The 14,385-nt window shown below is 56.3% G+C and overlaps 1 protein-coding gene across 1 annotated transcript in view; it reads left to right on the forward strand.

Annotated features, from left to right (window-relative positions):
- The window catches only part of LOC119107516 (protein ABHD14B), a 38,312-nt gene that overhangs the window by 195 nt on the left and 23,732 nt on the right, over positions 1–14,385 (forward strand). Inside the window, exons 2-4 of the mRNA XM_037230977.1 lie at positions 1,424–1,477; positions 6,653–6,733; positions 12,741–12,836. Of these exons, the coding sequence (XP_037086872.1) occupies positions 6,671–6,733; positions 12,741–12,836 (159 nt within the window). The 5' untranslated portion in view covers positions 1,424–1,477; positions 6,653–6,670. The remainder of the gene's footprint in view (positions 1–1,423; positions 1,478–6,652; positions 6,734–12,740; positions 12,837–14,385) is intronic.

The following is a 14,385-nucleotide window of genomic DNA, read 5'->3' on the forward strand; positions in this document are numbered from 1 at the left end:
CTACCCCCCTCCCCCAAACCGCGAGCCATCCATATAGACGATGTTTGTACCCATTTATCGATGCATGACATGAATACAAGCATCCAATGAGCCGTACACTGCCATTTGAATATGTAGCGACCTTGCTGAATGATAAAATTCCTTGGTTACTGAGCCAACAAATAAGATAGATTGACTACATTAGCAATGTGTTAGCAAAATAAACAGTATTGGCTGTTTGCTGGTGTCCTCATTTATGTTGTGTTTCATCAGAGAAGGATGTTCTTCACTCTTGAAAAGGGCTAAAAGATGTTATCATCCATGAATTGGTACAACATTTAAGGTTGGGGGTCAGGGTAATGCATTTCACAAATATCCATGAGCTTTTACTCTGACTTTTGCAGGACAGTATTCTGCTTTGATATTGATGGGGATGATACAGGCTCATTTTCACTATATGTTTTGGATAATTTGTCTGCAACATGACAGCACCATGCTGTCTACCATGGCCAGTGTTCCAATACAGAACAAACCATATTCATGCATGCACTCATGCCCATGGATATGCATGATATGCATGCATGCTTACACATACACACCATACATGTAAGGGATTGCAACAGAACTATCAGAAAAACATTATTTCTGGCTGTGCCTGGCATGTTTTGAAATTGCCCCCTTCTTCACATAGTTACCTGCATGATTTCTGTAATTTACCACCTTGGTCATCTCCATATGCACTCTGCAGGTAGTTACAAAATATTTAGAGCTGTATAGTTAATGAAAATAAAAAACTGCTTTTAGTATAGCCACACCCTCACCTGGGCAGACATTCACATTTGGTGTCATCATGTGCTGTCCCACCTGGTGATCAAATGTTCTCAAATGGAGTGGGCCAAATGCCTGCTTTAGCCAATTCTCTCCAAGCATGACATTGGGGTGTGAGTTCAACTTTGCCAACCGTGGGTGGGTTGTTCGGCCAGTGTTTCTTCGCTACGCTGATCGCTCAGCAGAACAACATGTCCCGGTCGGGTTACTGGGTCACTGTGGCGTTCTGCGCGCCCAGTCTGGTCTGAGCGGGCAGGGACCGACGCCACACGAGCAGCTACTGCGGGGGCTTCGTCGGCAGCGGCATGTCCGATCGGAGGCAGAGGCCCGGCACTGCGGCGGCAGTGCGACACGGTGTATGTAGCCAACGGCTGATGGCCGAGCCGTTGTAAAATGTGTCGAATGATTTCCTGGTCCAGTCAGTGACAGAGTGCGGCAGCTTTGTGGCTTTCGAAGCGAAGAATGGCGAGCTTTGCCATACCCGGAAACTTGCGGTTAACCCATGGACATGACATCATTAACCTTACTGTCCTAGCCTAAGATCCTCCCGTTTTGTAGCGGTTGCGCGCGCACCAATTTGTTTTTGTCGTTTTTTTGACGCTGCCCTGTATTTCAGTTCGGAAAGTGGTGCTGGATATACGACATCAATTGTGGATTAAACAGAATGTTGGTAAGTTTTCATATCGTTTATTTATAGATTAAGGCACATGAGTTCTTCCGCAGAGTGACGGTAGCCCCAGCTCCTCGCGATATTAGTGTGGCATGGATTTGTCTTGAACATATCGCCGAACATATTCTCGAAGCCACCATGCCCGCTCATATGCTAAGTGCGTGGTTCCATCATCATGCTCGCCAGCCAGATGGAGTTGTACAATCACCCACGCCGTCTTGTGGTTGTGGTCACAAACTCTATTTTCACTAGCGGCCACGAGATGGGGTTAGAATTCAATGAAGACGTCGCACAACGGCCGATCCGGCATACATCCGACAAGCGCCAAGTTGCGCATGTCGCACCGAACCCAACTCAAAAGCAGATAAATAGCTTCTTTTTCGCCGTCTTGAAACCATGCCTTTGCCATTGCTCTCTGCTTCCGGCGGACCTCAACTCTTGCGATATATTGATGCAGTAGGTAGACTCGAGCTTCCAAAGGTTATACCATGCGGTCTTGTCAGTGTTCTTTCGCTACCTCTGCGTGTCCGCTGACTATCCGACAGTTATTATTGATGTCTGTGGATCTCGGGGATTGCTTGCCCTGCAGCGGAACTCCGCACCAATCTATGGACGGTGCTAACGCGCGCACCGAGCTCCAGGGGCCGATCCCTTTGTTGCGGACTATGCTATTGGTGACGCTTGTAACTACAATGCCGTGCTTAGACATGGGGTATACATTATGGTCGTTGCATGAAACAACACAGCTTTCATGTCTGCCGCGCCTGTCAGCAATCTTCAGCGCGATGCATGACCGACGGGGCATCCGTGGTTTCTATTGTGGCAGCTTTGTGCTAAATGTCGGTATCGGTAGCGTTCCCTGGTTTGTATAGTGCTTGATAAAGATTCACCTGGCATGAGCTGCATAGCTGTCGTAACATGCGTGCCTCTGACGGTTTTTACCCGTCCCGACGGCAACACTTTCACTGTCATTCCGCTCAGTTCCGCGCAAATGAGAGAAAAAACATCGCGGTAGCAGTTCTCGTGCGAAGGGCGCGATATACAGATAACGTTCAGGTGTGCTCAGACACGAAATGCGTGGAACAAAACAATGCACAGCTCAGCTGGGTTGGGATCAGGTGATTATGGTTGCAGGAGATTGCTGCAAAGTCACACATATCGTCACAATCCAATAGGTCATTATCTCTTGCAGCCTGATTTCACCCTAGTCTCAATGGGAGTTCAATGTATCGCTTGCATTTCTTGCAACTTCATCGTATTGCTGGAATATATGTGCACGTGCAGCAAGTTCGTCGACTAACGTCACGGGTGACTGAACACCGCGTCAGGGCAGCAAGTTCGTCGACTAACGTCACGGGTGACTGAACACCGCGTCAGGGCAGCAAGTTCGTCGACTAACGTCACGGGTGACTGAACACCGCGTCAGGGCAGCAAGTTCGTCGACTAACGTCACGGGTGACTGAACACCGCGTCAGGGCAGCAAGTTCGTCGACTAACGTCACGGGTGACTGAACACCGCGTCAGGGCAGCAAGTTCGTCGACTAACGTCACGGGTGACTGAACACCGCCTCAGGGGACGGGGCATCAAAAGTCGAGAATAAGCGTCTCATTTCGGTCAGCTCTGAGCGCTTCGCGGTGACAGCCCTCGCCGCATTTAGTCGTGCAAAAGGCATGTCATGAGGCCGACGCTTCAAATAATGTTTTTTTTTTCGCGACAGCAGCTTCCCGTCCGCTTCGCCGGATGCACACTGGCAACCATTGACGCTCCTGGCTTCGGTCCTCCTGCGCACCGCAGTCAGAGGTCCTCCATCAGTACACGGAGCTGCGTCTGGCCCGCCGCTTGATAGCTCCCGGCACCGTCGGCCCGCCCCACCTCAGCGCGGACTCTCGCTCCCGCCTCTTCCCCTCCCTGTCCGCTGCCGCTCCACCGTGCCGTTTTGCGGTGTGTCACAGATCTCTGATGAGACCCGCAGGTTGGCAGTGCTCTCGAGGAGCGTTACCCAGCACCCTCTTCACATTACGCCATGCTCATCGGCTGTTGCTGCACCCATTTACCAAGCACCCGAGCGCCATTGACTGCAGCTCTTCGCCGCTCTCGCACTGCGATGGCCGAGCTCTTCGCACTCGTTGCTGGTGGCGACGATGACTTGCTCTGATGTGGCGTGGCTCCAGGGTCATGTGATAGCAGCCCAAGACGTTGCAACAGTAGCGGTCCATGCCGAAAGGTGGCAGAGGTAACAAGCGGCGTTGTGCTACCAGTTACGCCAGTCGCTTCTTACTTTGCTGTTGAGGTGCTGCTATGTTCCACGTCTCCGGTGCCAAAGTGCCCGCAACCGCATGACCACAGCGTACTCGACTTCCAGGTCCGTTTCCTTTAAGACATCTCGAACAACATTTCCTTTCGTGAGGTGCCAGGCAATGTGGAACCGGAAACCACAGCGCCGCCGGACTCCGTATCACTCGTGTCGTGGCTGACAGTCGTGAAAGGGCAACAGACTCGGCGCTTTCTGTCGATACACGCAGTCGGAAGGCGAACGGCATGCCGCGGCGCTGCAGCTGCGTCAGGGAACGCGCAATTGACATCATGCAATGGGCGGCTCTATGGCGAAGTCGAGGCCTCGCGGGAAACGTGAGAATGTTCCACATCCGCCTGTGACTGCAGGAATAGCACGCAATCGCCGCTGGAATCTCTCAGCTTTTGGGAACGTTGGTGATGACGTGGGCAGAGTCCATGGAGCCGGCGTGCAGGACAAGGTTGTGGAGAGGTGAAAGGAGCGACCTGTTCGTAAACGCATCGCACTACTGCTTGGACCGAAACAAGTTCGGCAAAGAAACGGCCTGCGGGTCGCCCGTCTGTCGCTCCCCGCAGTGTTGGCCGTGGGCTCGATCCGAGCTTATTACGGCTTCTGAGCTCTCGTCGGGATGCCACGGAGCTGAGCTCAGCTTGGAGTTCAAGCCGAGTGGTGACCAGGTCAATCCTGTGGCAACACCGACGTGACACGCATCGTGGGCACTGATGGGGTTATGGCACGGCTCAGATTTAGCACCTGCACCCCTGGAATGTCCTGGCAAAAACGCCACTGGAAAGGAGGCTTCGACAAAGATGTGCAGGGATAGGATTTATTTCATGCTGATTGCAGACACGGGCACTGCCACTTCCCGCAGTGTGTGATTGCGATGCTTGAAGACGTGATCTACTACTTTGATGGCCCATTCTTTCTTTGGCTGAAGTACAGATGCATGCTCGATTAGAACGATGGGGAAAACTCCGGTAATCATGAGTTGACCGCTCGAGGATTTCTCATGTTCAGATCGCCTTTTGATAATGGGTATAATCTTCATTTTGACTTAGTCCATGGTAACCAATTCCGAAGCGAATGAGCAGAGGCGCGCCCCGAACAAACAACCTGTGGCGCCATCGATCATGGATCTCTATCGGGCGATGTCTGCTATCCGAGTCCGTGACCAGGTGTGGCGGCACCTCTTACCGCGTTGTGCCGGCGGGCACGGCCGCGGGTGGCCCGGCCGGGTCGGTGTCACGGCGACGGGGTGGACTTGGCGGCCATCGCGGCCGGGCGCTGCGCATCGTCGGCGCCAACCTCTGGAACAGGCCGCCTCGGGGCCAGCAGACAGGGCCGAGTCACCGCGGCCGCCTGGATCTCGCCACCCGACCGCAGGACGGACGGAGGCCCGGCGCGCCGACCAAGGTCCGCCCAGACGACGCCACCGGTGAAAGTGACGTAATCGGATGTGGGGCCGGGTCGGTGCCGACCCCGACTGTTTTTAGGCTTCTTTTCTTCGATTGGGCAAATTGGCCCCAATGAGCCGCGCCGCTCACGGACAAGCTCGGTGCGCGCGCCCATGGAGGCGTCGTTAGACCCCGTCTAACGAGCGGGCCGGCATCGGAGCGCGGCCGGTCAAACGCGCCGGCGCCAGTCGCGACGTCATTATCGAGGCAGCTCGACCCGAGCTCCGCCTGGTTTCCTGCGGGGCTCGCCGTTTTGCGGCGGGGCGCTCGCCTGGCGCTGGCTGCGGCGGCGCAAACGGCGGCATCCGCGGCACGGCTCCTGGCCGGCCTGGTGACGGCTCGTGGCCCTCACGCTTGGCCACCTCTGACTGATTGCCGGTAGGCGGGGCCGCCAGAGGAGCACCGGCGAGGTCAGCAGTATTGACGCTCGGCAGGCGGCGGAGGCGGAGCTGCTGAAGAGTATAGGAGATGCGGGCGATTTAGTAAAGAATATCTTTGCATCGGTTCCGACCGTGCAACACCATATGGGGGCTGTTCATTTTTCCAGAGAGTAGGAAGGGAAGAGGGGCAGCTGCCCTCTCGTCCCCGCTCGTGCCGTCACTGTTGACAGGGCATGGTGTGTAAACCCACAGACACTGGAACAGGAGTACGGGAGGTGTGGATGACTGTCCCCATCCCGCTTGGAGATCTGTGGCGTAAGTCCTCTGGTTTTACATCATAACTAATGGTCAACAAAGATCCCACCAACTATGAAGATCCCGCTGCCATGACAGTGTCTGTCGCGCATGTTTACCGTGCTGCCGCGTTTTCTTTCCCGGGGTTCTTGTGCTATTCTCCTGTGTCCTTGCACAGCGCAGCCCTCTGTTTGTGCGCATTCCACGATCCCGTTCACGCTGCTGATTCGCCGTCATGACGGGGGCAATCTCGTTCATCATTCCATGAAGTAACGGTTCAAGAGCCCAGCAGTTTTTCCTTTCATTTTGACCTCGATGAGTTTGAAGTCCAGCGTGGTTCTGCAGCGTCACGTGCTTGTCCATTCGGGGGAGGGGGGGGGGGGGCGAATCTGACCAGCACATGACATGTCTATCCTCGGCCACAAGCCCTGCACCTGTACAGGTGGCCGACCAGCAGGGCCGCATCAGCGGGGCTGCGTGGTCACCAGCGGGACGCCGCGCGATCTGCCATGCGGCACGTGATCGTCTTGTTTGTTCGCGGCGGGGCCATTCGAAACTCAATCACACGGCCACGCAACCTCGAGCGGCCGCGCTGCCGTGGCCCGGGGCGGCGCCGCCGTCGGGACCCACGTGAAAACACACGCTCATAACGGCCGGCGCGGTCACAGGCGGCTTCACTCGCCAAGGTTCGGAGCCGCCGCCGCCGCCGCCGCCGCCGCCGCCCGTGGTGTACTCTGCTGCGTCTGCCCCCAGGCGGCTGACCCGTGACCGATGAAGGACGAGGCGACCCAGCCGCTGACCCAGCCGCGTTTGGGCATGTGGGGCCGGATCAAGGTAACGCATGGAGACGCTGCATGCGCGGGGATGGGTGTCGAGGGTGGACGGAGTGCTGGGGAACGTAAAAGCATGCCGTGAGTGTACTGCAGCACAATCCTAGTCGGCTTCGCACAACCGGTTGTCGTTTTTACCAGCCGCGTGATAAAGCGGACTGCATATCGAGAGATGGCCCGAGATGGCATCTGTAGACGTCTGTAGTGGCATGCTGACTGCTGTCATGCGTGCCGTGCGGGCGTAGGGAGGATGGCGGCTGGGAAAGGCGTACTGCACACTGTCGGCATAGCGACCGCGCCTGGCATGTTTGGCGTTCTTTGCAGGATTTCATCCTGTTATCTGCGCTGGTGGAGACAATGGGTCCGCTGACACGGTTTGGACGGAGGATTTATGTGGAGCCACGAGTGGATGATCAGCCTGGGTTGCGGGATCAGAGCTGACCGCGGTCATGGCTGCCATTACGACAATGACATGGCGTAAGATGGGTGATGGATTCACCGTTATCCGCTTTGGGATTGTATATGGACGGCCGACTCCGTCGTGGTGATTGGTATAGTTGACGCGCCTTGGTTTCTGTATGATTGTTTCAAGGTTTGCCTCGCTGTGATATTGGGTTTACCGGGAAAGGGTTCCACATTGTGATATTGACGGTGTGAAATTAGCGTGATCGAGTGCAAAACGTCATGTGAAACCACCATTTTTTCCATGAAAATGAGTAGAACGGGGAAATCGTTTTGTTCCGCTGTGAGAGCCAATCGAGGAACTAATGGCAAATGTGAGATACGGATCCTCGAAATCTGGATTGGACATGGTATTCCAGGGTCACACTGGCCAGAACAGCGCCGTAGCACTATCGCCGACATGCCAGACCGTCCGATGCAGCGTCGATTGCGCGCCGACGGAAAAGCCCGACCGCCGCGCCGTTATACGGGCGTTTATCTCGTGCCAACTCACTTTCTGCAGTTGACTAATCTCGGGCGGCCGGTCGGATTTCGGATCAGTTTACCGCCAGCGCAGCAGTCCGGTCAGCGGCCCGCCCATGGGAAAGCAGCCACGGCCGGCAGAGCGTCCAGAACTGCTGGCCCGTCTGTTTGGCCAGAGTCTCACGCAGCCACTTTCCCTCTCCGCGCGACGGCCGCACAGGTGCAACCGGTCGCCACTCTGCATCCTGATGCGATTGCCGTACGGTGCTGCCTGCATACCATCAGCATCGCCAAACAGTGCTCTGTATGCACGCTTTACCGCTGCGCTTCACGAGACGTTTACGTAATCATCATTTACATCTTCTAGATCTACTGCGGTGAATGGTCTGCTATTGTGTTTATTCGCCATCAAACGACATGATAGATCACTGCAGGGACACTTCATTGTCGTGTTGGGGAGGCGGGAGAGCCTGCACGGCGGTCTGTCCGTCATGCATGTCTGGGACATGAACAGATAGAGCGCAGTTCTCAACTTGTCTCTGCTGCTCTCCAATCTCTGGTTTCCTGAGGGCCTGCCGGGCGAGCAACTGCCGGGTCCTCGCCCACATATTACAGCTTAGATCCGGCCTGCCGTTTTTTCACAGAAGCCGAATAGATCAAGTGTACCTATCCTGGGGGCACACCCAAGGAAATGCATGTTTCCTCTAAGGAAATATGATTGTCTCAGGGGGATTGCGCTGTAGTCAAACCATGTCTGAATCAAGGAAGAAGGACGTCCAGGCAGCACCAACAGGCAGGTGCCGAATGAAATGTGACGTTACCGTAGTCACTGGCATGCGCCATTTGCAGTGAACCGAAGAGCATCTGCTGCCGTAATCAAGAGCAGGACAGTGTTTCCACTGACACGGGATGTACAGGCACGCGCGAGTTACCGACAACTCAGTTCCGTGATTTGATTTGTACTGCCCGAAGACATGCTGGGTGGAGGGGGGGGGGGGGGGAGGAAACACAATTCAATCTACTGTAGGGACAAAGTCCTAAAACGGTGTAAAACACTGGATTAGATTAGCCCAAGCGAGGACGGCAAACTGGGCTAACGAAGGCTACGCCGCTGTTTCTCCGGGCTTCACCCTCCTGAGAAGTGTGTCCGCGGCCACGTTCCGGCGCGTGGGTGCGCCAGTTCTGCCGCCGGTGCGCCAGTTCCGTCTCGGGGCGCGCTCAGGGCCGTGCAGCCGCCCATTGTTGTGGCCTGTCGACGCGGTCCGGGCGCACGAAACAGCGGCGGCCCGCCACAGTTTACGACCGTGTCGCATGCCGCTCAGTTCACTTCCCGGCCAGTAAAAACAACGGACGCCATGAATGAGCGGACTGGACTCGCCCCGTGACACCTTTGCCTGCCGCTCACGTCACAACAGGGCGGCGAGCTCGCCCCGTGACACGTTTACCTGCCGCTCACGCCACAACAGGGCGGCGAGCTCGCCCCGTGACACGTTTGCCTACCGCTCACGCCACAACAGGGCGGCGAGCTCGCCCCGTGACACGTTTGCCTACCGCTCACGCCACAACAGGGCGGCGAGCTCGCCCCGTGACACCTTGCCTGCCGCTCACGCCACAACAGGGCGGCGAGCTCGCCCCGTGACACGTTTACCTGCCGCTCACGCCACAACAGGGCGGCGAGCTCGCCCCGTGACACGTTTGCCTACCGCTCACGCCACAACAGGGCGGCGAGCTCGCCCCGTGACACCTTGCCTGCCGCTCACGCCACAACAGGGCGGCGAGCTCGCCCCGTGACACGTTTACCTGCCGCTCACGCCACAACAGGGCGGCGAGCTCGCCCCGTGACACGTTTGCCTACCGCTCACGCCACAACAGGGCGGCGAGCTCGCCCCGTGACACCTTTGCCTGCCGCTCACGCCACAACAGGGCGGCGAGCTCGCCCCGTGACACCTTGCCTGCCGCTCACGCCACAACAGGGCGGCGAGCTCGCCCCGTGACACGTTTGCCTACCGCTCACGCCACAACAGGGCGGCGAGCTCGCCCCGTGACACGTTTGCCTACCGCTCACGCCACAACAGGGCGGCGAGCTCGCCCCGTGACACCTTGCCTGCCGCTCACGCCACAACAGGGCGGCGAGCTCGCCCCGTGACACGTTTGCCTACCGCTCACGCCACAACAGGGCGGCGAGCTCGCCCCGTGACACGTTTGCCTACCGCTCACGCCACAACAGGGCGGCGAGTTGGAAGACAATGCTGCTTCGGAGGAGGCAGGAGATTGGCGCTTTAGATAACTGATATTTCATAGGTCCCCATACGACCTTCAGGGCAACTGTTCACGATCTTCAGAATTCGTTTGAGACTTCAAGAGTGCGTGGGGCAACGGCATGCATCCATAGTCGCAAGAACAGAGAACAGAACATATCTGCCGTCAGAGCGAGCAAAGACTGAGAAGGGAACAGTTCTGCCGTCAGAGCGAACAAAGACGGACAGGGGAACAGATCTTCTATCAGAGCGAACAAAGACGGAAAAAGGAACAGGTCTGCCGTCTGAGCGAACAAGGACTGAGAAGGGAACAGATCTGCCTTCAGAGCGAACAAAGACGGAGAAGCGAACAGATCTGCCGTCAGAGCGAACGAGGACAGAGATGCCTCCCCCATACTGTCTGAGACGCTACTTCTCGTTAACATGCAGCAGCGCCCAACGTCTTGGACAGTCTCATTCGTTGTGCGAACAGCACGTTACTGCCCGCTGCGCGACGAACGGAGGCTCGTCACAATGCCCCGTCACACTAGCATCATCGGCACCTTCTCTGGTGGCCGGTCGGCACAGAGCGCTCCAGTCTCCCGTGATCTGCCGGTGAACATGAACTGCTCCAGCTTCCCCGTGTGGGGTGCACTGTTGGAGTTCGACACGGCCTGTCCTAGCCGGCACACCGCTTGTGGAAGTGTGCAGTTTTACGCTAGTTGCAGGCGGGGTGGTCGTGATCAGGCTGGACAAAAGATGCCTTTGTGTAGATGTGCCTCGCAGACTTGCGGTTGACTGCGCGGTGCGAGTTCACTCCAGAATGAAACAACCCATTTGCGGCGAGTCATTGTGAAATCAAGTGCTTTAAGAATTCGGCTAGTGCAGGTTGGGCCAGTTGCCGGTATCCGAAATTGCTTAACTCAGGAATGTTAAGCCTCGTCCTACGAGAGGGGGAGAGGCTCAGACGCCTTCGCGAACGGTTTTCCGGAATGATTTGTGGACAGTTTTGTGCACATCCTTTAAATTCAAGGTTGAGCTTTGTAAACATATGTCAATTTTTGAAGGCCGTAAGATTTAAGCCCTGATGGCACACATCATTTTCCCATTGTCGTTGCCCGTCTAGTTCCCTCATGTTTCGTTTCATTCTTGTTAAGCTGGACGAGACAATGAAACAAAAGCATTCACCCCTTTGCCCGGCATGATGCGTCACAAGTCATGGCTGTCGATGTCCATTAGTCCCGTCTGATAAGATTTTCAGAGAGCTATTTAAAGCTGATTTCGGCATTGTCGTAGTATGTTTTGCGCTTGAGAAATCAAGGGAGGTATGGGAAGCTGATTTGATCCATTTCGCATGGTTTGACCTGGACCCGTTAAAGGTCACGTTAACCATTGCTCAGTCATGTCTAACTGTTTTAGCCTTTGAGATTTATCAAAAGTAAGCTACATTTATCCTGTTCTCGTTAAAACGAGAACTTTCCGATGACGCTTTCGCTAGGGCTCAAGCGTGCTCAGTCCTTGAAATCACATGAGAACTTCTAAGGCCCTTTCACGCGGAAAAGTTGGAACACTCGTAAAGTGAGGATTAACAAACTAGATGCGGTTAACCTGGTTGCTGTTCATGTGTCCCTTATAAAACACTGGGTGTCGTGTCATGTCATCAAAATAAACCTCCATCGCATTTGCAGCCCGTGACACGATTATAGTCTAAGCTGAAACGTTGTCACTCAAATTGATTACATCAGCATCGATCTAGAAATCAATTCACGTCTCCTTGAGCGGGGTTCGAAGCCGACTCAAAATTGTATCGTGCTGCTCGGAGTTGGGAGCAGAATCAATCCAACGCGCTATGAAGTGTAGTTGGCTTTGATTCGGCCTGAACCGCATCAAGCGCAGGCAAAGAACACCATGCTATGTAAATGTGAAAATATGCCGCCACGCTCGGTTGTCGTATTGTGGTTTAGTCAACAATTCACATTGCCATTTTCAGTTGCGACCCTATCTTACTTAGCTCAATGGTCACTGAAGCTGGTGAGGTTGTGGTAAAATTGAAGGTTGGCCGCATTTTCGAAGATTGGCATCAGCCTTGATTGTTGGTAGTGTCGTGTTCTTTCCACACATTTCCTCACCATTGGTCCGATGATTTTGCCTGTCTTCTGATGAGTGCTGCTAACCCCTTATATGATCGGAAAAGGACGGAATCTACCCCAAAATACGCCAGCAAATGAGCCCCTCCACGGGCTTGGCCCACTTCTCAAAGTTAGGAAACGGGAGCACAAGTTGGGGGGGGGGAGGGGGGCTGGAGCTCTTCTCTCCTAAACTGAATAGGAAACTGCACTCCTGGAAGCTGGTATTGGTGCTTCCAGGGTTGTTAGCACGTAGCATATACGTCCTTTTGAATGCTGACATGTTTAACCAGCCAGTCTGCTATAGCTTATATATTGGTGAAGCACGGCTCCAATATATGCTTAGTGCGTGGCTTTGGACACTTGATGGAAAACCGATGTGGCTTGTTTGACCTGTTAAGCCCGTTTGACAATGCCCTGTCGTTGCGTTCGGCGCCAGCGGCCCTCGCCACCAGGAGCCGTCATTCTCTCCAGCCCTCCCCCACAACCATCTGACCTACGCTCATGGCCGCCCGTCCTCCCCGCTGCCCGCCTCGCTCCACCCCCAGCCACCGGGCCGCCAGGAGGACCTGACCGGACCGGAGCGGGCGCGGGTCCGGTCCGGCGGCCGGTCCTCCTGGCGGCCGGCTGCCGAGGTGCGGCGGCGGGCGGCGCGGCGCGGCGCAGTCGGCCGCCTGGTCCGCCCCCGAGAGCTCGCCCCCGTGACGGTCCGCGCCCCCGCCAGGCCATGATGAGGTCCCGAGGAGGCCGCTGCGCGCTCGGCTCGGCAGCTAGCGTCCTGCTCCTGCTCGCCAGCTACGCCGCCCTGCAGGCCATCGAGGTGAGAAGCGTTACGCGCGCGCACCGTCACGCACCGCGCGCCGTGACGCAAAGCAACGTCACGCAGGGTCCAGCATAATTGTGCGGCTGGTTCGCGCTCGGCCGAGCGGCGGTCTGTGCAAATCAACGCGATTGCAGTTGCGAAAGCCCGCCGAGCGGGAGTGGCCGCGCTCTGCTGTGAATCGCCACATCTACACGCCGCCGTCACCGCACCGTATGTGGCCGTTGCGACACGGCATAGCGGGGTTGCCCGTGCAGCGATGCGGCGTCACCAGACCGTCCCGTGCCCCGCCCGGAGGTCTTCATTAGGGGGCCAGGCGTCGCCCACACCCCGCCGCATCCCGTCCGACTCGTCGCGGCCACCGGCGCCGCGACCGCTGCTGAATTATCACCGTTTTTTAGATCAAGGTGGACCGGGTCGTTCGTATGCAGGTAGGCGCGCTCGAAAGTAAATACCCGCGCAGCGTTAGGGGAGGCGCCGGACGGTGGCCCGTGCGACGCGCGCGGCCCGGTAACTGAACTCGGGATGCCCGCTTGCAGTGGCACAATGAGGCCGACCAGTTTTTCCCACGCGCTGTCTGCCCGGCCGGGATGCTCCGGCCGGCTCGTGCCGGCGGCAGGCGGCCGCCGCCTCCGCCCGAACCGGTCGCTCAGTCACGCCTCAAAGATGGCAGAGCACATGTACACTCTGTTGGGGGCGCTTTTTTGTCATGTAGCATCATTGGAGTAATCGTGGATTTTGCAGAAGGTGCTCATTTCTGACTGACTTGGTGCGTTGAGCTGTGCAAGAACAATTCGCCCAGTTGTGGTCTCAGCACGGACCTTATGGGAGGCAAACGCGTGGCAGTGGCGTTTCCATATCGTCAGCGTTTTAACCCAACGTGTCTTTCGCCGAGACAAGATCCAAAAATGTTAATACTTTAGTTTTTGGGACTTTTTGGTGGAAGAAACCGACGTCTATAGTTGTAATACTTTGCTGGCTTTCTGACAATGAAATTGGAAGCTTTTTTGTTGGGTCCACTTCCTATGAACGTCCGCGCGTGGCGACAACCTACGTCGTATCTTTTCGTTCGTGGCATGTCGAGGTGTCGTTAACCTGCATACGGAGCGGACGGTCACGGACACAAGCGGTGTCACCGGCTGGGCCCGAGGTCCTCGGACGGGGCCGCCGCCGGGGGTCCGGCGGCTGGCAGGCAGGCGGAGATCGGTACTCATCGCGGAGGACGCGCAGTTTAGAGCACGCCCACCGGTTCGCTCCACAATTTCCGCCCGGTCCGCCCGGTAAACGCTCTGTGGCCGCGGTGACGGCCGATCATTCCGCTAAGCAAGAGCTGCTGTTGCGCAAACATTCCTTGCGATTCAGCACAGCATTTGCGCAAGCCGCTGCTGTTTGTGCATGCACTAAGGTTTAAGATACCGCCTTGATTGCGGTGAATGAAGCCCATGACGGACAGTATCTTGATGTTTATCACCTTCTGGTGATGTCTGCTATGTATCTTCGTTCTGCGTTTTGTGGCATGCTCCGAAGGTGGCGCAGCAGCTTTGCGCCT

The sequence above is a fragment of the Pollicipes pollicipes genome, unplaced genomic scaffold (genome assembly GCF_011947565.3).
Source record: "Pollicipes pollicipes isolate AB1234 unplaced genomic scaffold, Ppol_2.1 Scaffold_6686;HRSCAF=7923_pilon_pilon_pilon, whole genome shotgun sequence".
Taxonomy (NCBI): domain Eukaryota; kingdom Metazoa; phylum Arthropoda; class Thecostraca; order Pollicipedomorpha; family Pollicipedidae; genus Pollicipes; species Pollicipes pollicipes.